Here is a 22,958-nt window from a genome sequence, read left to right as displayed (position 1 = left end):
CACGATTCAAAAGAAAGAAAGGGATGAAAGAAACAGAATAACAACAGTGGACTTCAAAAAAGCAAGTTTCAATAAACTCAAGGAATTGGTAGGTGAGGTCCTGGGGAATGAATTCTAAGGCAAAGAGAAGGTCAGGAGAGCTGAGAGTTTCTAAAAAAAGGTTTCTAAAACAGGCCATATTTTAAGTATAACAACAGTCTATCCTCATGCAAAGCAAAGAAAACTGAGAGCTGTGTGGCTGCATTAGGGGCTCACCAATGACCTGAAAAAAAGTAAAAAAAAAAAAAAAAAAAAAAGTAGGAACAAGGTGGTTGCATTGTCAAGAACTAATATAAAAGAACAGCACAGCAGGTTAGGAACAAAATTGGACAGACAAATGCTGTTGCCAGCAAAGGAAAAGCAAAACAATAAAAATGGATTCTTAAATAATTTTCTATTGTACAGTAAGAGTTCAGTGCTTTCCAGAAGAGGTGAATAAATATCAGAAGGTGTGAAAGCCTGCAGTGCTTACTATTTCACTGCCTACCCTCTAAACATGATCTAAACATGTATCATGATCAAAGTTAACAAAGAAACAGGAATGCAGGTGAGAATGGGAGACTAGCAAGCTAATTAGATGTGTTAGAACATTCAACTCTCATTAAATCTGTTCTCTAATAATAAGGAGCAAAACTGAAATAATCTTGGAATTATTATATTTTTGATTGAGGAAGAAAGTGAGTTCCCAGAGGACCAGAAAATAATATTACTTATTAAAAGTGGGCAAAAGCACAGGAATGAGTGGAAAGGCAAGGTGAAGAGAATGACTAGGGGAATCAGACAAATGAACTTTAGTACCAGAAGAGTTACTGAAAAAGCTGTCTAAAAATCTGCAAGCGTAGAAACTAATTTGAAAGGCTAACATACATTTGTCCATAAAGTAGTTTTTAAATAACCTAATGGTCTCCTTTGTTAGGGTAACTGTCCCGATAGATAAAAATAAAAGTGTGTTGTATGTTACTAAACCCCTTGACAACAAATCCACCTGAGCTGTTCGTATATTAGGTTGCTAAGATCCAGATGATGATACTGTAAGGTGGATACACAACCAGTTAATACACCATTTCAAAGGTTAATTACCAGTGTTTGTTAAATTTGAAGGTAAACTGAGTGGGATGTAGTAGGGGTAGGACTGCTGGTGTGTTGCGGGTGAAAAGCAGGTGCGGATCCCTCAGGGACAAGGCACAGCACTCGGTAAGGGAAAGCATTGGCTTTGTCAAAAGCAGAGCATCACCATGGGGGGACCCCTGGGGCACCGATGGTGGTCACACGGGGACCCAATGCAGTGGGGCCCTGCTCAGGAGTGAAGCTCGAGCGAAAGCACGGCAGGGGTGAGCAATGAAACCTGTGCTGATTAAGGCATCATACACATGCGATGTCCTGTTTTGCTCATTCACTAACTGATGTAACGCAGGTGCTGTTGTCTGAATTCCACGATTTGCAGCTGGCCTTCACTTTGGTGCCTGTGCAGGGGTATGTGCCATTTAGGGGGGGAAGCAAACTATCCTGGCTTACCGGAACAACAAGACTCTACATACTGGGATGGGAAGAAGCAAACTAGTGCAGGTTACCAGAACAACAAGATAAAATGTGCTTGGGACTCTACATACTCGGATGGGAAGGAGCGAACTATTCCAGGTTACAGTAACAACAAGATAAGACGTGCTTGGGACTCTGCATACTCTGATGAGGGAGACAAACTACCCAGGGTTACCATAACAAGTCTTCTTGCATCCTACACTGTGTTATTACAGATGGAGCCTGGATCCTGTTGTGTTCAGGATTTTTAGTAATGTGAGAACGGGTGGGATAGAAACCACAAGTATGCAAGATACATACAAGATCTGAACTCACAATAATCATGATGACAGTTTAAGCTCTAACTCTTACATTTCTGAAGCATAAATATGAAATGAAAAATAACCACAGAACTTCAGAAAAAATCTCTGGGCAACATAATGGATCAACAAACCAAATATAACTCCATGTGTACATTTTTCAAAAAGGAGGGAAAAAAAAAAGGAAGACCTGAGGTGTACTGTAGGAGATCCACGTATGACAGAAGGTAATTATTTTGCTTTGTTCAGCGCTAGTGAAGCATCAGTAGGAATACTTCACCATTTAGGCACAGCACTTATGATACATACAGGCAAAATGAAAGACAACAGAGCACAGTAATAGAAATAGTCTATAAAACATAAACAGAGAAAGAGTGAATGAATTATGTAGAAAAGATTAGACTGAGCAGGACTGTGATGTGAAATGTTGCTGTAAAAAGTTATGGTAGCTACAAAGTGAGTTTTCGCCATGCTCTGTGAAGCTTAAGGCAAGCAGTATTCGTTTTGAAGCAAGAGTGGTTGAGTTTCAGTTTTCACATTGGAGAGCTTCATGGAGCAGTGGAATAGGTTGCTCACCTGTAACACACCTGTAGGATCCCCTTTCCTGTAAATCTGTAAGAACAAATCAGATTAAACTGTCCTGAGTGCCCAGGCCTACTTGGTCCTGGCCCTGAGAAGGGAGACAGACTCAGCTGTGATCTTCAGTCCCTCTGTGTTCTCAATAAAGTAGCTTAGACACAAATTCAAATACTTACCCACAATCAAGGAATGCTGTTAATTTGAATATTAATTTCATTGCATTCCAGACACTTTAGTTTTGAAGGTTTTATTTACATTTTTTCAACCAATACTTAGCAAAAGAGTAGGTGTTGCCAGGGCGTGTGTTACTTGAACTTATGTAAAAGGTGTTATAGAGGGACGCTGAATTTCCATTATATTACATATGCTAATGCAGTGGAAAAGTGACTTCATTATAAAAGCAGCAGAGGGGTAAAAGCCTGTCCATGTGTTGGGGAAGGGTGGAAAGCAAGTCTTGCCGGTCATCTTAGCTGCCAAGAACTGAGTCACCATCCCTGGAGGTATTTAAAAGACATGTAGCTGTGGCACTTGGGGACGTGGTTTAGTGGTGGACTTGGCAGTGTTGGGTTTGTGGTTGGACTCGACGATCTTAAAGTTCTCTTCCAACCTAAATGATTCTCTGATTCTATGATTCCATCACTGCCGCCGCTAAACTTCTGCAAATTTTTCCCCTTCTTTGTGTAGCAGTTTCCTGGATGTGAAGCCTTAACAGAACCAGGAGATGGCACAAGAGACCACTGCAACCTTTCAGATGTACCGGCTGCACTGTGAGCAAAGCAAACGTGAAAAACGATCGGCCTTCCAGATGTCTGCCTAAAATCTGCCCATTAGAAACAGGCAAACACGAATGGCAGAGATTTTTTGTATTCCATTTTAAAAATGAACCTGTGTTTACGTGCAGCTGCTCCCTTGAGTCTTTTAGAGAAATGCATGCACACATGACTTCATAATTGTAAATCTTTGTTACCTTCTCTCAACGTGTAATGCACTCACTGATGTAAAACCTGCCAAAAGAACGCTGCATTGCTTGGAGGAAACATGGGCCTTGAACGACACATTACAGGGGCAGTGTATAAGCGTCTTACCTAACTACATTCCTGTTCTCACCCGTTACAGGCCAGGTTTCCCCTTGGCAGTAAAATGAGAGAGGAGGTCCAGATATGTTCTGGGGTGCAGTGAAGGCAGATGGACAGGGTCATTTGTGCTCTGTTGCTACAGTTCTGCATCCTGCCAAAGTTGCTCTCTTCCTCAGCTAATAGTAACATTTACAGGATATTTGATGGAAGTGACTGGAAGAAAGAAAATAGGAAGAAACACTGTTTAGTAAGAAATACAAAAGAGGGGAAGAAATAACTAGAAACACGAAATGGAGAAGAGTCTTGAAGTCAGGAAGAAAAAAAAAAGGTAATATTTATTTCCATTTAATTTGCACAGACTGGTTTTGGAGCAGTACAAAGATCTGATTTATATGTAGGTGTAAGTTAAGGAAAGGAAGAGCCAGTAAAAGAATTTCACTGCTGTGACCAATGAATTTCAAAGCAGGATTGTATGGCATAGACTGCTGGGATGGGCACAGAGGATGATAGATGACCTAGGGCTGCCAGCTGTGACAGCTCGTTCTCCTGCTGACTCATCATGCTCAAATGCTAACTCTAAAATCAAGGAAAAAAATTATTCATTCTTTAATAGCTGAAGGTGAAAAGTTACTTTCAGGAATGATAAATGCTTTAGTCATAGTATAGCTAAATTTCTTTAGAATGTATTTGGGGGAAAAAATAGTAAAAGAACATTTATGATTTACTGCATTCTTAACTTTATATTTAATAGGTTGTTAAACGTAACTTTAGAAGTAACCATCATGAAAAAATGTATCTTTCAGCAAAGGCTGACAAAGAAAAAGGCTGTGATCTAAAATGTGAAGTAAGCCTCTCCGTTAAGTTTTGAAAAGATTTCAGGGTGTCCAAGTGTGACATTTTGTGGTCTTGATCAGATTGTTAGCCCAAGTGATCTGAACAATTACTAAAACCAGTGGGATTTATGTGAATTTACGTATGCACATTATTCTCTGGAGGTGCATCTCATATCCCTAAACAAGCGATATTTTTAACACAGCCCATATCCTAAAGCATATTTAGGTACCTAACAAATCATCCCTATCTATTTTGGGAAATAAAACCATTTCTAAAGCCACTTTCCATGCTGCTTCCTTTCAACTAATAGTTGTAGAAGTCTAATCACCAGAGTAGACAGAATTAAACTCAACACAGACTTCCAAGCAGTGTCCATAGAGATCTCTCTCAATGACAGTGTGACAGCAATGAGTACTGAAGAAGAATGTACATGCCTGAAACTTGGCTGGTTTTCCAACTACAATAATTTGCCCAATAAGGATTTTAAAAATGAATTTTTAAAAAATCTGCTGATAAACTTCTTCTGTAACAACAGTGATACATGTTTTAAATAATGGTCCTGATCCATATTGACATTTACTTCTTTTTTAATAAGCTTAAATTCAGGTAAGGAGCCTTTAAAAGCATAACACGCATATGTGTTTTCTTTCTTAATGTCTACAGCATCTCTCTGCAGAAGATTTATCTTTTTCAAACATTTCTCCAATTCTGCTTAGCTGCTGGTAACAGCCTTATGGTAAGGACTATGGGAGCTCCTGGCATTTTGAGTGCTATGTTGGTTTAGATCAGTTCCAAGCACGATGAGACATTCAGTTTTCATCTGTGCAATGTCACTCTCTTTATTCCAGGCCCTCCTGGTATTTCTGCAGGTCTTTTCATTCTTCATGGAAAAGAATTCTGTCAAAGAGAAAAGATTATAATAATTGATAATAAAGAGTTTGTTTAGAGACTACTTGTAATGCTTTTAAATCCTAAAGAGTGTTTTCTCAGAAATTATGTTGGACAAAACATGCCAGGGCAAAGGCCATATAAATTGTACAGCAGATACCAGCAGCCCTTGCTTCACTGGGCAGACCTTCACAGGAAATCTGCATGTCCACAGAGGAATACATATCCTCCTGTGTGTCCTAAGCTGCCTTTTTCCCTCTTTTAATTGCTTCACCACCTGGCTACTCCACACATTCACTCTACTCTAGTCTCACAGGACCCTCCTCTGTTAGGAGAAAGGGTCACCTGCTGTTACAAAATGACAGTCCCCTCCTTTCGTCTTGTGTACCTCCACTGCAGCAAGGCCAAGTCATGGCAGTTTTCTCCAGTACCTGTGGGGAGCCCAAGGTGCTTGGCAGTCCTGAGCTACTCTCTCTTCAGTTACTTCAGAGCTTCAGTAGGAAGGGGATATCTCCAAGCACAATCCTGCCCCTCTGCAGGGCTCAGGGCTGGCCTTTGGGTTGGAAGATGTGGAGCAGCAATTAGTTCTCAAAGGCTGGGCTGTTATCCCAAAATGCATCTGTTGTCAAATGCCTAGTAGGCATACAAGCAGGATTAGCTAGTTCTTTAAAACCTCCTCAGCCTCAGACCAGTGTTGCGTGCATACATTTCTGCAGAGCTGCTTTGCACATAAGCACCATTATCTTGATCCCATCCTACTTGTCGCAGCCAGACATCTATAAAGCCACTTCTTGGCCTCTTTGAATGCAGCTGCTGCTCACAAGAAATATAGGGGTCAGTGGCAAGTGGCAAATCTCAACTTGCTTTATTTCCCCTGGATGCTACAATGTTCCCTTCTACATCACCTCCCACAGAATGGCCAGGCCTAGGGTGGCATTTGGCTTTGGTCTTCAGAAAGCAGGTGGTCCATATTTTGATGGGGAAGGTCCTGATTCCTCAAAGAGTGCAACTATATATTGTACAAACAGCTCTATAAAGTGTTATCAGTATCTTAAGTAAGTGGATCTTAAGACTTCTGCTAGTGGCAGTCATGTCAGTATGTCTCAGCTCTTTGTCTCTACCTCCTCATAGAGTGAAAGGTCCTGTCTGTTCCTTCTTCACTCTCTGACAAATTCCCAAGGACTATAGCATGAGCAGGTTTTCATCCTGTTGGCAACATCACTTAATTTTAAACATGCTATTTCTGAATCACAGTTTAGCAGGAGGTTTTCAAACAAACACCTAATGGATAATGCATAGAAACAGAAAGAAGGCAGCTTAAGAATTTTAGATAACATTAAACTAGCAGCTACTAAATATTGTAGCAGTCATTACATCCAGAAGTCATCTGCGATCTGTCCAGGATACTTATACATTTTATGTATAAAGGAAATGCGATTTGGTTTAACCTTGTCACAACGTGATCAATTTGTGTCTCTCAAAGCTCAACACTTGACACCATCTTTTGGCTGTGACATTTGCCTCAATAAAATGCAATTAATAAACCAGCAGTATATAAAGATGTAATTTGCAGCTCAAATGGTGAAAATGTCTTAAAATCTGTAAAGAAACTATGTGACAGATGTATCGGTGGATGCCAAAACCCGAGATTTTCTATTTTTTAGAGCACCATTGCATGTCATGTATTTCTTTTGTCCTATCCAACAGCTTGCCGAGTGCCTTTATTTGTTGTTATTTAAAAAAGACTGGAAAAAACATCATACAGATAGACTGTTTTATACTTTTAAAAAAAAATTGTATATAGATATACAAGTATACATGTCATATAAAGTATGTAAGTAACATATAAGTATATTAATTATATTTATATGTAATATTACGTAGGGACTAGGAATGGAAATCAGTCTGGGCTCAAGGGACATATTTAGCTCCTTGGGATGGGATCTTGCCCCATCTGTGAAGTAGAATGCTGTTAAAGCAACCAGAGAGATTTAAACTGAGGAGGAAACTTGCAGGAAAGTTACACTTCCTTTTTCTGATGTTTGTAAGTATTTAGTCCTTGAGAAAGGCATTTTGCCAGATTGCAAAAGAGGCTTGGCAGGATTCTCCAGGCAGGCGGTGACACTAGTATTCCCAGTTCTGGCTGGGGAGGCTGCTTCCAGGCCACATGTTAAATACAGCTAACTCAAGGGACTCGTCATTTAGTAACTCTGTTAACAGAGCAGACTCCTGTATGTCTTCTCTCCATCTCCTGCCTGCTTGGTCTGCTCAGTGAAATACATTGGCACCAGAACTGGCTAATGCTCAGAAGCTCTGGTATTTTCAAATATTTCCTCAGGTTTGTGGCGGGGGTAGTCTTCACATTTACTTAATGAAAAGAATAGCTAAGAACCTGTGCTTCGAATATTCAGAGTGGGGCAGGGAACTGGGTGGGGAAGGGAGGGATTTTTTAAATATAATAGAGGAAATTTAGAACCAGTCTTGCACATTTTGGCCAAGTAAACTTTATAAACTGTCCATATTAATCAGAAAGTGCTTGGGAATGATAAACGAATGAGATTTTAAGTAATTAAATATCACACACTTTCACACAGGAAAAAAAAACCCAAATAAATATATATGTCCTGCAGGGCTTTGTCCATGCTAGAGATGTTTGTAGGCTTCTTTAGGTATCTAACAGATGTACAGGAGGCATGAATGCTTGAACATTTATTTAGACATTTTCACACTGGTTTCCTTAGTTTGCCCAGGGAAGCTTGTTCAGCGGGCTCAGGCTATTGCTGTAGCTCAATCCCAACCTACATAGTACATAAACAAAGGGCTCCAGGAGGACTACGGTCATGTCTGGTTGTGGTAGCACCCACAGGTTCTAGATTGGTTATTAGCCACCTTTAAATGAAGGTGACAATAGTGTTTGTATTTTAGTTGGCCAGAGACAATTCAAGTCTTGAGCAGTCGTATAACTGGCAGAGCAGAGGAGGACTCAGACTCTGCCATGAGAATGAACAAGCAAGCAGAGACAGCTTAGAAGGGGCTTACAAGTCAAACTTGAACATCATTCAATGAAACGATTTTCTAGTAAGCAGAAAATGGTAGGGTTTAGTGATGGGTGGGTGTAGCAACCATACTTGAAGCAGACAGGAAGTTGAAATGTTGGTTTTAGGAAAAGGCAGATGAGAAGCATTGAAGTAAAACTTTTCACTGGATTAATATAAAGAAGATATATCTTTATAAGAGGAAAATGTAATACCTTGAAAGATTTAGACATAAACTAATTAGTTAAGTAGGAGGGGTTCAGTCTTCAAGCCTCTACCTTGACAGCCTAAGAAATAGATAGAGGCGGAGAAAGCGAATGCTGAGAAATCCAGCAGGAGTGGCAGAAAAACAGAGCAAGTCACGGGGTAAATGGACAGTAGAGCACTGGATTTGTCTGCAGGTGGTAGAGGGTGCAGAAAGCAGGACCAAGGACAAATCAGAAGTGCAGTCCTGATCTCTGGAGGCAGACCAATACCAAGCAGGGGTGTGATAGGAGTTATCAACAGTGCGGTAGTCCCACTCTGTTCTTACACAGGAGGGGAGGGAATGCATGGTCACCCTGCTGTGGAAAACTGCCCGTAAAGCACCAAGAACCTTTTGTCGACACACTACAGAGGCATTACTGCAGCAGCCAAGTGGTCCTGGTGTACACAAAACCCGAAGATGGGTGGGAACACTTCTGAAAGACATGCATAAGGTAATAAGAGGAAAGACAGGGGGGAGTAAGATAGCAGAGAAACCTGTGTGGCTTGCACAGCTGCGAGAGATGTGGGAGGGAAGATACAACATGAATTCTGTACCTCAGCAAAAATCTCAGCAGAATGTTAATTCTAAGGCAACAATTGTCTTTTTCTGATTCTTTAGTTCAGAAAACGTATTTTATATGAGTGCCCAGGAGCTAGCCAATTGGCACAGCCGAACAGCCTTGACCTTTACCTTTTTCTGTTTCACAACCTTCTCCAACGCCCTCACCCTGTGCCGGTGCTGATAACCTGATGCTGCAGTCCCAGGAGAACGGAACGAGTGAGCTTACCCGCTTGCTTGCCTCCGCCCAGAGAGGAGCAGGCTTGGGAAGATCCCTTTGGACGGCGGATCTTCTGCTCGGAAAGGCGTGAAAAAGCCAGCACCGGGGAAAGCGGATGGGGAGCAGCAGCGTCTCCTCTCCCGGCAGCGGCAGGGAGTGCTGGTCCCGGTGCGCGCCCCCGGGGGGGCATTCCCCAGCGCCGTTTGAGGCCGCTCAGCCCTATAAACGCCATTTGCATTGGGACGGGATGCAACAAGAGCTGTAAATCACCGGCGGCGGAGTGAGCTCCTCCAGGAGCAGACACGGCGGAGCCGAGCCTCGGCGAGATGTGGCAATGTGTGAACGGTATCTTTTGTCGGGGGGGAGGACTGATGGCAATTAGATGATACTTATCTGGGCCTTTGATGTGTAGTTACACAAACGACGTTTTCCTCCGGGACTGGCGGTATAAAGGAGGAGCCCTGCTCCCCGACACCCTCCTTCCCGGTGTCTCCGAAACAAGGCAGGATGACCAAGGCCCCTTTCTCTGTGGAGTGGTTGTCCCAGAGCAGCCAGGCCCTCAAGACCCCCATCGAGGGCTCCCCGCGCCGAGCATCCTCCGCGGACCACCGGCCCGGCTCCCGCTCCAGCCCCGGCCTGAGCGAGCGAAGCACGGAGCAGCCGGCCTGGGCCGGGAGAGGCGGCAGGAGCAGGGAGCGCTTGGCAGCCCCCCCCTTTGCAGGTAACAGCCGTCTCCGCGGCCGTCGGGGCACCCCGGTGCTCCCGCGGTTCCCGGGCCCGGCTGACTCCGTTATTCCTCTCCCCTGTCCCCAGGAGCGGGCGAGCGGCCGGAGGGGGGACCCGAGTGCCCGGCCCCCGAGGAGCCCGGCGGCAGGGGCGGCCGGCGGCTGCGTACCGCCTTCAGCGCGGAGCAGCTCAGCACCCTGGAGAGCTCCTTCCAGCGGCAGCGGTACCTGGGGGCCGCCGAGCGCCGCAGGCTGGCCGGCAGGATGCGGCTCTCCGAGGTGCAGGTGAGCGGGGGGGGGGCACGGCGAAGGGGGGCACGGCGAAGGGGGACACGGCACGGGGGCGGCCAGGCAAAGGCTTGGGCATGGGCCACGGCCCAGGCCCTGGGCGCCGCGGTGACCTCACCTCTCCTCCCTCCTCCACTTCCCTCCCCCCCCAGATCAAGACCTGGTTTCAGAACCGCCGGATGAAGCTCAAGCGGCAGCTGCAAGAGCTGAGGACGGAGCCTTTCTGCAGCCCCCCTCTCCCCTACGGACCCCACAGCGGCGTTGTGCCCTTGCCGCTCACCTATGTGGCCCGGCCACCGCCTCTGCCCCGGCAAGGGGCTGCCTCTGGGGGCTTCGCCTTGGCGGCCCTGCCGGCACCCACCCTGGACCTCAGCAGCACCTGCAGAGCACAGCCCGTGGGCTTCTGGGCGGCACCCTGCTTTGTAGGGTACAGGGATCCCAGAGCTTTCTTGCTGGGTGTCTGACCCTCTGATACGGACTATGGCTGAGGAGGATTTGCACTAATGACAGCTGTCTGGGCTGCCCTTGGCTGCAACTGCCTGGTGGAGCTACGACGCAGCACTGAGCAAAGTGTTTTACAGAAACACACTGGACAATCTGGACTGCGGACTTCAGGCCCCCACATTTATAGGCAGCTGTGTAAAAGAGAAACGCAGTGGGACAAATACTAATAATATAAATGGAATCTTTTAATAAACCTCAAATTTTTGTCAGCTTTCATGTGAGTTCCTTCTGCAAGGATTGTAGAGATATTTATCCTGTCCTAAAAGAGAGCTCCTCTTCATTAAAGGACGCATAGACTCCTTATTCTCTAGACGTGTTCTGGCCCCCTGCAATTTACTGAGGGTGAGTGGAAAAAAGCGTGAATTTCCCCTGTCCTCTAAAGCAGGTATCCAACCTCTTCGGCTACTTCCTAGGTAGCACTTCTCTCTGATGGGACTCTACTTTTAACAAATATGTGGATGCACCTGCTACTAATACTTCACACTGGGCTTGCTATAGCAGCAGAATAGATGCTTTCTGTTGGAGCCCTTTAAATAACACATAGAATATGATTTTAAGATGTAAAAAGTTACTTTCTAAATAAATATGTAAATATATCTTCATGCTTTCATGCGCAGCCTCAGTAGATCAGTACTAAACAGATCCTAGAAAGAATCTAACCTTGAAATTTCTTATCAACAAAATAGTATCTCGGCATCTCACATGCACCTAATGGGGTATGAGGGTGATTATCAAAAGAAACGTGACATTCCAAAGCTGGTTTTCCCTAGATGTTAGTAAAATTTATTACCATTGTGCTATGTACCTTTTTTTTTTTTTAATTTGAATAGTGCTTAAGAAAATTTAAGATCAAAATGGCCTGATTTCAGGGTAGAGAAAGGGTGCTGAGAAATGATCCTTGACTGATGCAAGTTGCCATAAATCTTTTCAAAGTCAATTGTCCACTAACATGAAAAGAGCAATAAAAATATCCATCGCTTTAGAGTTGATCTCGGGGGTTATTAGAAGACTTCCGGCGCATTTGTAATCTGGGCTCATGTAATCAATGGTCTGAAGGTTCTCTGTCAGTCATCCTTGAAGGCACCTATTTTCTTTTGTATACAGGGGCCAATCTGCCACTTGAGTACACTTGCCTGGTAAAAAGCAACACTATGTGCCGCTGAAAGCTGCGTTCTTTGATTTTCTGAGTAGCTGTCACATTTGGAAGTCTCCTTAATCATTTTGTAATCCATGCTGTATTTTTCTAGCCTTTTGAGATGTTCGTATGTGTTTGCAATTGCTCAATTAATGTGGTTCTAACGCAAGAGTTTCAGAAAACTAATAAGGGCTCAGGTGCGATCAACCTTGCTGAGATCTCTTCAGGAATACGATGCAGTTTGGGATTAAGGAAATTTGTTGACACGAGATAAAAATTTCCATTGAAGGGAGGCTAATTTCTCAAAGTCAGGTATTACTAAATGCCTATATTGATTCGAAGGAAAAAAAAAAATCTGCAATTCTCTCTGACTCTTTCAAATGTCATTAGGGAACTGGGATGTGTCCAGACAGAGCTCTGCAACGGTGAATATTTTCTCTGCTCTAAAGCAGTGACATTTTAAAAACGGCAAAACAGTCAGGGTCAGTAAATACGCAGTTTACCTGAAAACAAACAAACAAACAAACAAACAAAAGGTCTTCAGCGTGAGACTCGATGTGGCTATCTTGTTTTCAAGGGATGGTGGTAAGGGGGTTAGGTGACCCCTTTGTAATCTTCTACGGCCACAGCGGTGGACCCCCACCTCTCCTCAAAACGCCTTGCTCACCGCGTACAAAAGGAATAGGAGCAGCCCTTTGTGCTGTCCGAAGCCGGGGCCGGGGGGGGAGCAGCACCCTCCGAGGTGCCCAGCCCCGAACCGAACGGGGGGCGAAGGGGAAGGGGGGGCGGGGACCACCGCAGATGGACCCGGGGGAAGGGACGGAGAGATGAAAGAGCAGGGGAGCAGAGGAGAACAAAGCGCTCCCACCCGCGGAGGGGACAGGGTTTGTGCGAGGGCGGACACCCCCCCCCCCCCCAGCCCCCAGAAGCGTAATAAGGCAGAGGAGAGGCAGGAGGACCCTTATGGGGTCTCCAAGTGTCCCGGGTGGGCTGTCTCCGAGGGGCAGCTCCGCCCGAGCCCTGCCGGGTGTCCGTCCCGTCCTCCCGCGGTTTGCCCCCCGGGCCCCGGGGCGGGTAACGCGGAGCCGGCGTCGACGCACAGCACAGCTCGGCTCGGCTCGGCTGGAGTCCGGCGGAGCTCGGAGGGGTGGGGGAGCGGTTCCCCCTCCGCGCAAAGGCAGAGAGCAAGGCTGAGAGCAAGTCAGAGGCCGTCAGCGCTGCCGGGACAACGCGTCGCGCCGCGAGTTCCGCCACGATCTAAGCCCGCGGGGGTTGCGGGGACCACAGCGGGACAAGCAGGGCTGCGGGGCCGTGGCGGTCCGGCGCTGGAGGTTGAGCTTGCGGGGTGCGTGTGCGCGGCTCCCCGCAGCCGCGCTCGGGCGGGCGGGTTTCGTGCTGGGCCGGCGAGGGGGGCGAAGGGGCTGTCCCCTCTTCGGGGCGACGGGCTGCAGAGCGGCTGGCGAGGGAGGAGCCGGGCTCTGTTTGCGCTAATGATCACCTGCCATAACGGCTCCTCGGCCACTTGTACGCTCCACGAGCACACGAAACGCCTCGCCAGTGTTTCGGCAGCGCCGGCTCGCAAACATTGTCCCGTTTCCCGATAACTGCTGAAATGAACGCGAGAGGGGATGCTCTCTTGGCTGAGTCCCTGACGGTAGCAGGTTCCTCCGAATAACCTACATGATTGTTCTTCTTCTACCTGCGCAGGTCGGCTTTCTCTAGAATGCAATTACTACGTTCCAATGGTCTAGAAAACTGTGTGTGGAATCATTTCGCTTTTGCTAAAGCGGCCGAATTCTGTTACTAAAAAGTGGTTGCAAGTTTTCACAGAATCACAGGGTGGCCGGGGTTGGAAGGGAGCTCCGTGGGTCAGCTAGTCCAACCCCCCTGCCGCAGCAGGGTCACCTACAGCAGGCTGCACAGGACCTTGTCCAGGCGGGTCTGGAGTATCTCCAGAGAGGGAGAATCTTCTCTTCGATCTGGGCGAAGGAAACCCAGCCATCCCTTCGTGTTTAATTCCTGCTTGTTTGAATTTCTCATCCGCTGCCTTGTGCCCCCGGCAGCAGTGCAGGTGCGTTAGTGCCAGCGCGGGAAAGGGAAGCGATCCCGCCCGAGGCCCGCACCCGCGGCATCCACCGCCCCCGCAGCGCAAAGCTGAGCAGCCCAACGCTTGTGCGGTGAAGCTGCGGAGCTCCCGGCCGGGTGGCTGCGCACCCTGGGAACCGAGCTCCCAGGGAGGACGAGGGGGTGCGATGGGAAAGTCTCCCGAGCGCGGACTTCAAAGGCTTCCCCCCCCCCGCGGTGCGTGCGCGCGGGGGGAGGGCCGTGATTCAATTAGCACCGCGGTAATGGCGGGGAGCCGTCTGCGGCCCGCGCTCGTTAACGCCTGTCCCAATTTGGCCAGAGCAGCAAGCAGGGGACTGGGAACGGGGTCGGGGTATTCCCCCTCTCCCCCCCCCCGAAGCTCCCAGACACGGTGGAGCCACTCCAGGGACCTCTTTACAAACCAGGTGAAGTTATTCGGCGTTGTGTGCTAATCGGGAGAGATCTCGCACTGGCAGGCCATTACGTCTAATTGCTGCCCATTATCTCTTTCTTTGACACGCAATTAGATGACAATTAACTTGATAAATCCCACCGAAGCAGGCAGAGGAGGAAAGAGGAGAAATCTCCTCTTGGTCTCGACTTGTTCCTTGCGCAGACGTCACTAATTTTCCTTTATAGCTGTCTCTTGAGCTCCTAGGCCTCGACTTACAAGGAAAGGCTGAGGGAGCTGGGCTTGTTTAGCCTGGAGAAGGCTGAAAGGGGACCTTATAAATGCCTACAAATATCTCAAGAGTGGGTGTCAGGAGGGTGGGGTCAGACTCTTTTCAGTGTTGCCCAGCGACAGGACGAGGGGCAATGGGCACAAACTGAAGCACAGGAAGTTCCGTCTGAACATGAGGAAGAACTTCACTCTGAGGGTGACGGAGCACTGGAACAGGCTGCCCAGGGAGGCTGTGGATTCTCCTTCGCTGGAAATACTCAAAACCCGCCTGGACAAGGTCCTGTACAGCCTGCTTTAGGTGACCCTGCTTCGGCAGGGGGGCTGGACTAGCTGACCCACGGAGGTCGCTTCCAACCCCGACCACCCTGTGATTCTGTGATCTTCTAACGGTATTCAGTAGGGAGCTGCTCCCGGCAGCCCTTTGGTATCCGGGTAGGCGAAGTGCTTTAATTCTTGCTTCAGCGCTCTGTTCCTCGGCACGGGCAGTTCCGACCAACCGTGGAGGTGCCACCAGCCCTCGGGCAGCGTGGCGGTGGCGTGCGGGAGGGCTGCCGCGCCGTTTGGTTTGAACCCACTGGCGCTCGGCTCACCCCGGCGCCTGGGCCATCGGCTGCGCGCATCGCGGGGCGAGATCTCCCCACAGACCGGTTTTAACGCGAAGCGGGTGTTTGCTCCTACAGCTGCTGGACAGGAATATCTGAGCTTGCTGGGGGGGGGGAAGAGGGGGGCTGCAGCCCGGTGAGTCAGCAGCGTTTGTTATTTATGGCGTGTTAGCCCGCATTGTTCCCGCGGGCAGGGGAGCGGGTGGGTGGGTGATGGCCCTGTTAGTGTTCACGGGTACTTCAAACAGAAAAGCGTCCATCCCGAAACAATCGATCTCGTTGATGCCTAGTTGACTATCTAATAGCACCTATCAGGACATCAAAGGAGGCGCTGAATAACCTAGTTAGCATTTCCAAAGGGGAGCAGCGGAGGGTACAAACACTCATCAAGGGTCCCACCGGGCCGGTCCCTGCCGCAGCCACAGCCCTGGGTCTGCCATGGCCCCGGCTGCGCTTCCAGCAGCGTTAACCCCGTCCCCTGTAGAAAGTCAGCTTGCTTACCTCTGAAGGGCTACCAGATTCTCTCCTGAATCACAGAATCACAGAATGGTAGGGGTTGGAAGGCACCTCTGTGGATCATCTAGTCCAACCCTCCTGCCGAAGCAGGGTCACCTACAGTAGGCCGTAGAGGACCTTGTCCAGGTGGGTCTTGAATATCTCCAGAGAAGGCTGCTGCCTGTTTGTGCAGCTAAACACGGTGGGGGTTTGGGGGCTGGGCGTGGTGGTGGTTTTTTCCCACCCACCCCAGGGGAGTGGGGTGCCAGTGTAGTTGTTCTTACTGCATCCTCCTCCACCCCCGCTTCTCCAGCTCTGTCAAGAAGACTTTGAGATATCTGTGGTGTTTTTCAGAAAGGTACATGAGATCTGCCCTGCGGTGGAGCCAGTAGCTCGGTAGCCCAGCACGTCTAGTAACATAGCACATGAGCTCTTAATCTACGACAAATGCTGTGACAGTTTGCTCAGTACACCGTTTTTTCATGGACTACTTACAAACACGGCTAGTAGAAGGAAAGTTTGGAACCTGAAGATTTGCCCAATTATGCTAGAAACTGTTTTTCTTGAGAAGCATTATTCTTCTGTTTTCCAATTCGTGGCCATATTTTTCCTGTGCTGTCACACAAAACCAGGTGGGACGGTATGTTGAAGGACTTGGCACACCAACAGCATTTTTGAGGTGTAGGAAACACTGCAGCCTAGATAATGGGCTGAACCTTCCCCCCAACAATACCTGCAGGCATGTAGAGCTGCCACAGTCCTTCCAGTTCTTATGGGCTTGTACTTCGTGTGTGTGCACAGAGTGACCCAAATGAAGTATTCCCATTGTGTACCAGTGAGGTGAACTTACCATGTGTCCCTAGAAGTCTTGCAGAGCTCACATGGAAAGAGCGCTTTGTCCTGCTGACCTTAGCTGTAATTCTCACATCCCGGTATTGATCACCACACCTAAATTTCAGGGTGTCCTACTGAGTTACCAGTGCAAAGAAGTTACCAGTAAATTTCTTGGAGCAAGCATCTTTCTTATGGTCATAAGGCTTACATGCAAATGCAGAACAATAAATATCTTGAAATACGATTTGGGGAAATAGGTCCACTATGCTGTTAACATAAATAATATTAAAAAATACATGTATTTTCCAAGTTTCTACAGTATTGGCAAATTCCGGTTATATAGAATTCTATGTGAAAATACATTAATTTCCCTAAAAACTGAGATTTATTTTTGATCGTGGTTATATAACAATTGGATGATATGAAAGTTTGAAGTGATACAAAAAAAAAAAAGAGTGGAAGTTAATTTTTGTCTCCTATAAGCACCATATTTCTGCAAGGTGAGGGGAGGAGTTAACTGCAGCTGCAGAGTCTCTATCCACCCAGGATCATCAAAGTTTTCAAGTTTCTCAAGCTGCCACTTCTTTCTGGTGGGAGCTACAACAGCCACATAACACCTTCTGCCACTTCCCTGTCTGTTCCAGGATTTTGTGGTCCACAGATGCAGCTAAGTTCATCCGGGGCAGGGGGGAGCCTCGGGTTGGGTATAAACGTCTTATTCAACAGGCAATTCAGATTGGATTTTAATCTGAAAAAAAGAAAGGAAGAAGTCCGTTCTCATTGACTTTCAGCAAACGGGGACAGGTCAGCTGCTTCCCTGCCTACTCGGTTGAAAAACAGGGGAAATGGCAGCAGCTGTTCAGGGATACTAAGAGTTTCCCTCTATGAGACACGATGCATAAATGCAAACACACATGCTGGTCTCTTTGGGCACAGCACTAATTGGTCATCTCATGCCTGGTTTAATTTTGACTGTAAAGTGTCACTCCTTAGGTGGTGGTCCCTGGGTGTCACTATGTGCCCAGGCAGGTGACTGCAGAGCACAGGGGACCCAGGGCTGCCTGGCTCAGCAGAGGTTTCCTCTGCTGAAGAGTGGTTGGGGAGGCTGCCCGGGGGTGAGCACGCTGCTTGCTGGGCAGGTGTGTGCTCAGCTTAGGAGCTCCTGAATCCCAGAGGCTTTCAGGTACTACCTCCAAAACTGTTTTTGGCAGGACAGACAGGCTCTGCAGATAATGCACCATGCATGTTACAAGGAACAGCTTGCTGTGGATGAATTTATATGTGATGGAGCCTGAGTTTCTCTGCTTGGATTTGTCCACCTGTGGGGTTATTCATAAACAGCTGCTGTGAAATAAAATGGAGATAGTACGGTGATATGTTTGCTCCAGAAAAAGAGGGACCGTACACAGGTAGGGTAGTTCAGGAACAGTTATTAAACCCAGAAGTTGTTAAAATTAATGTGCAGGCACTTAGCTCTTTTGGGGAGCAGTGAGTGACCTATCTTTGTTTGACTGAAATGTGTCCAGAAGATGCTATGGGGTTTAAATGCTGTTGTGGTCGGTTTGGTTGGGTCGTTGGCACTCAGAGGTAGGTGTTTCTGACCCAGGGAGGAAGTCTGGTCTCCAGCTCAGTGTTCAACTGCCTGGGCGTTTGCACTGGTTTGTGCATATCCGCCGAACTGACAATCTTGTCCCAGCAGTAACTGAACCTCCGCTAGCAGCTGTGCCCAGCACCCCACAGGGAACAGGCCCGTCTCTCTCTCCCGGCTGTGAGCACAGCCTCTCCCATCCCTGCTCTTAGGGGCTGCTGTTGCAAGCAAAGCTCCAGGAGGAATCCAGCTCCTGGGCTCTGTGGGCTTGGTAAGGTGATACCATGGCTCTGGTGCCCCGGCTTTATCGCTCCCCTGGGGCCAGAGCTAGGAGGAGCTGGGGTGGCCATTGCGGGGGTGGGAGGGGTCGATAATGCACTGTCCATTCCAGGGTCCACCAAGTTATGGAATGCTTGAAACTGTGAAAACAGGGAGCGTGAACGTGATTTTCTCCCCTGATGTCTCATGACAAATTGGGGAATTTTGAGGGGATTCCATTTGGTTTGGTTTGTTTGACTTATTTTTAGATTTTTTTTTTTTTAGGGAAAGAAGACTCACATCTACTCTTACGTGTGGGAACTGAAATTATTGTTCTGTTCTTAGAAACAAACAAGTTCCCGCCCCTTTAGAGCCAAGTTTATGGTGCCCACTTGTTTCAGTTGTGCATCCCAGCAGGAACACCGAGGAGTTTAGTGGAAAATAAGGTCCTGCCAGTGCATTTACCCAGTCACAGGGGTAGTGATCGCTTCCCCTGGTCCTTAGGAGGCACCGAGGGTTAGCACGTGTGTCATCCCAGCAGCACTACTGCCAGCGGGGCCGTGGTCGGTGAGATCTTTCTCACCGGGGTGGCTAAAAGCTGCGCATACGTCGGACGCAGGAAGAGCCCGGAGAGGGCTGAGCAGCCGGGCTGCCCCTTTCCCCAGCCAAGCTTTGCTGGGGGGTGAGAGTTGGGGTGGTGGTGTCCTGGTCCTGCTCGGGAAGCGATGTGTGGATTGGGATAGTTTGAAGTTGACGAGGTGCGAGCTTTGCTGCTCACAGTGCTTTGATCGGCAAGATTTTCGGGAGATCGGTGCCGTATTCTGGCTAGACAGACGGCGCCAAGGTCAAGCTGAGAGGGCCAGCGGCCCTGCCGCGGTCCCCGGGGGTGAGGGCTCAGCCTCGGGGATAGGGACTTCATGACAGCGGCCCCCCACGGCTTTTCTCAGTGAGGCCGGTCCCCACGGCTCCGGGGAGCCGAAGCGCCCGTCGGAGGGCCGGCGGGGCCTGCCCGGGGCTGCGTTCCCCGCGCCCCGACGGGGCGGGCCGGGCCGGGCCTTCTCGGCGCTGGTTTCGGGTACCCGCGCAGTGCTGGACCCCGAGGCTGTCAGGCGAGCGGGTAAAACCGCGCTGTTACGGGCACCGTCGGCATCTCTAAACGGCCCTTTGCGGGGCTGGGCCTGCCCGCGCCCTGCCCTCCGCGGGCGAGGGGCAGGTTTGCATTTCAAGGGGGTCTCCCCGGGCCCCGCAGACAGGCTGGAGCCAGGGGCTGTGGACATTTGCCATACGTGTGAACTTCCCTCCTCGCTGGCAGCTGTTATCTCTGCTCGATTCCCACTTTGATGTGGGTTCACACTTGCAAACCAGCCCCCCCGGGACCGGAGCGCCCATATAAGAGCGGGCCGAGCCCGAGCCCGGCGGTCCCCCAGCCGCTCTCCGCCATGAACCGGGCCGAGCTCCCCTCGGCAGAGACCAAGCCCCATGGGGTCAGGCCCCACATCTGCTGCGCGCCCCCTCCCCGGGCCCCCCCCTCTCTCGGCAGTGCCCCGCTCCTGGTTAGGGCCGAGCCCCGGCGGGGGGGGCCGCGGCCCAGCCAGCCCGAGGACAGCGAGCCCTGCGCGGCGGAGCGGGGCCGAGACAGCCCCCGGGAGCCCACCGACCCGTACCCGTCGGAGCCAGGTGGGTGAGGAGGGGAGCGGGCCGGGTGGGGGTCGACACGGGCCCTCGACTCCCGTCGGTGCAAAGGCCCGGCAGGACGAGGGGAGGCGGAGGTACCCTCCCAGCCGGGTAAGAGGCCTCACCGCCCCCCCTTCCCCTTCGCAGCCCCCGACGGCGGCTGGCAGAGCGCCGACGACTCCTCGGGCTACGAGAGCGAGAGCGCGGGCGCGGAGCGGGCGGCGGCGGCGGCGCCGGGCGGGACCCGCGGGCGGCAGCGGCGGGCCCGGACCGCCTTCACCCCGGAGCAGGTCTGCCGGCTGGAGAAGACCTTCCAGCGGCAGAAGTACCTGGGGGCCTCGGAGCGGAGGAAGCTGGCGGCTGCTTTGAGGCTCTCGGAGGTCCAGGTGGGTCCCGGAGGAAGCGGAGCCCTCCCGCCGCCGTCGGGCGGGGACAGCCGGGCAGACGCGGCGGTCTGCAGCTGGGTCTAGCGGGGCCTGCGGGAAGGGAAGCGGGATCCCTCGGGGATTAGCACTCGAGGAACTTGGGGGCACTTTCTACCGGGGAGATATCAAGGTTCCTTTATTTCTTTATAAGGTAAACTGCTTGTCCTTGATGCGCAGCGATCTGCGTAGACCTTGCAAAGCTTATACACGGTCTTAAAGACTCCAAGTGATTATAGATTAATCGCTAGACACGGACGCTGTTCCCCGCTACATCCCCCAGATCTTCTGTCCTCGGTTAACGGGGCGAAAGCATCGGTCCAACTCTGTCTATTCAAGTGGAGCAAAATGGCAACAGCAGCTGAGATAGCGTTGTTCACAGTTTGCAGGTTATTTTGAAGCAAAGTCCCTGATTTGTCTCTCACCCCCCACTCCGTTCTTTTTGCTACTCAGATCAAGACCTGGTTTCAGAACCGGCGGATGAAGCTGAAAAGGCAGATACAGGACCACCAGCAGAACCTCGCGTCTCCTGCTCCACTCTACAGCTTCGCCCCAGGGACCCCACCCACCCTCTTTGGGGACGGGCTCCGCTACCCCTTTGCTCCGCAGCCCCAGAGACTCCTACCTTTGGCCCCACTGCCGGCTGTCCATTTCGGCTTCTCCTTCCCCAGATACGACGCGTCCCAAAGCGCCTACTGCTTGATGGCAAACGAGCTGCCGTACTACCACCAACACTTTCTTCCTCATCCTTCTTTCCATCCAGTTATTCAGAATAAAATGGACAAGCAATGCCACCCTGTATACGCATTATAGGGAAAAAAAAAAAGGGGGGGGGAAGTGTTGTATGCTGTAATGTTTTATTTTGTGCTCAGAATCTCTTGTCTGATTAGAAAGAGTATGTGTTTATTATCTTAAGTTAAAAGTGAAAAGGAATAATTTTATATTTGTACTAATTGACATTAAAATTTATTAGATGTGATGTCACTATTTTTTGTTTTGATAGGCTATTAGGTTTTTTTATTTATTGGTACTCTACTGTCTTCATTGAAAATAAGCTGCTAAAAGAGAACTGGAGGGAGAAAAGTGGTAGTAGAAACTTGCCTTTGCTGAATTTCCCAAGGTGTATGGGAAAGTTATTAAGTTTAGTCTGGAATGGGCATGTTAAGAAACTGGTTTTCATTGCACATCCCCAGTTATGGAAAACACATGAATAAAATCTGAACAGAATTATATGTGCCAACTCTATAAAGGTTGCACCTGAGCAGTGTGAACGACCATGGACACCTCAACTCCGGGTTTGGGTAATGTGGTAGGATTTAGATGTTTTAATACATCTTCTCTGACTTTCCTACACGCATGCTGAGAAAGTCTGTCTGTTGTTGAGTGTTTGGGAGCTTGGACCTTAACGGTTCCATTGCACTGTGCTTTCGGCTAAGTGCATCCTCCAGGAGGAAGGGTAAACCTTGGTTTGGTTTGGTTGGTGAGTTTCTCTTGAATATTAAGCAATTTATTGTTTTGCATTTCCAGTCCCATCTTCCACCTGAAAGCATCAGCTGTGTTAATCACAAAATTAAGTCTGTGTGTCTTTGGACAGGCATTAAACATTTCAAGCCCTCAGTATGGAATTTTGAAGTTTCACAAACACTTTGTAAAAAATTTAAGAGCATAATTGCGTTCAGTTCATACCATATCATCTAAATGGGATTTTAATCTGCAAATTTGGCTTCTAATTCACCACTAAATGCCCATGATAATTGCATATTTTGAACATTTTTAATAAATTGAACCCTTTAGAAGAAACATTTGAAAGGAGTAGCTCAAGTTTTTGCTTTAGCAATTTGTTGGGTTTTTTTAGTTCTTCCTGGGATCAGTTTTCACCGTCTCCTGAAAGAGCTTGGTTAACACTTCTTGATCTTTTAGACTTTAATGAAATTTCTTTATTTCACCTGAAATGTCTTCCAAATGCATTAGAAAGTAAAATGATGGTGAAATTTTCCCCCACCAACCTAGTGCCATCAAGAGTTTTGACTTACCATCCTAGGGGCTGCTCACTTGTGAAAGGATGACTTGAAAGGGGGAAAGGGAATTTTCTCCAATTACAGCGGTTTCAAACCCGTTGCAGTCTTAACTCCAAGGGGATCCAGGTTGACTTGTTGGAAGCAAACCTGCTGGTCGTTGGGGGAAGCTGACTGCTCTTAATAGTCATGCTGCATCTTCCCTGCGTTGTATGGTCTGTGTCTAAAGCGACTGAGAAATGCATGTGTTGTCCCTTCAGCTGCCTAGCTGCATCTCAGAGCAGTGCTGAGAAGCTGCTTGGTGTGGGAAACTCCTTCAAGTGTCTCCCACTCCTCC

General features: G+C 48.8%; 2 protein-coding genes across 2 annotated transcripts; both read left to right on the top strand.

Moving 5' to 3' along the window:
* Positions 1-9,821: 9,821 nt before the first annotated feature.
* Positions 9,822-10,791, top strand: LOC142361586 (homeobox protein VENTX-like). The gene is made up of 3 exons (XM_075422619.1): positions 9,822-10,035; positions 10,128-10,324; positions 10,480-10,791. Exons 1-3 carry the CDS (start codon positions 9,822-9,824, stop codon positions 10,789-10,791), a joined length of 723 nt encoding a protein of 240 aa, XP_075278734.1.
* Positions 10,792-19,934: 9,143 nt separating this feature from the next.
* Positions 19,935-21,419, top strand: LOC142361745 (uncharacterized). Its single transcript, XM_075424200.1, has 3 exons — positions 19,935-20,187; positions 20,332-20,570; positions 21,060-21,419. The coding sequence occupies exons 1-3, from the start codon at positions 19,950-19,952 to the stop codon at positions 21,417-21,419; spliced, it is 837 nt and encodes a 278-aa protein (XP_075280315.1). The 5' UTR covers positions 19,935-19,949.
* Positions 21,420-22,958: the final 1,539 nt, after the last annotated feature.

The sequence above is a fragment of the Opisthocomus hoazin genome, chromosome 6 (genome assembly GCF_030867145.1).
Source record: "Opisthocomus hoazin isolate bOpiHoa1 chromosome 6, bOpiHoa1.hap1, whole genome shotgun sequence".
NCBI lineage: Eukaryota > Metazoa > Chordata > Aves > Opisthocomiformes > Opisthocomidae > Opisthocomus > Opisthocomus hoazin.
This window is presented reverse-complemented; position numbering and strand designations above follow the sequence as displayed.

Coding starts and splice junctions, on each gene's coding strand:
- LOC142361586 (XM_075422619.1), top strand. CDS start 9,822: ATGACCAAGGCCCCTTTCTCTGTGGAGTGGTTGTCCCAGAGCAGCCAG. Junction 10,036..10,127: donor GGCAGCCCCCCCCTTTGCAG/GTAACAGCCGTC, acceptor CCCTGTCCCCAG/GAGCGGGCGAGCGGCCGGAG. Junction 10,325..10,479: donor TGCGGCTCTCCGAGGTGCAG/GTGAGCGGGGGG, acceptor CTCCCCCCCCAG/ATCAAGACCTGGTTTCAGAA.
- LOC142361745 (XM_075424200.1), top strand. CDS start 19,950: ATGAACCGGGCCGAGCTCCCCTCGGCAGAGACCAAGCCCCATGGGGTC. Junction 20,188..20,331: donor CCCGTACCCGTCGGAGCCAG/GTGGGTGAGGAG, acceptor TCCCCTTCGCAG/CCCCCGACGGCGGCTGGCAG. Junction 20,571..21,059: donor TGAGGCTCTCGGAGGTCCAG/GTGGGTCCCGGA, acceptor TTTGCTACTCAG/ATCAAGACCTGGTTTCAGAA.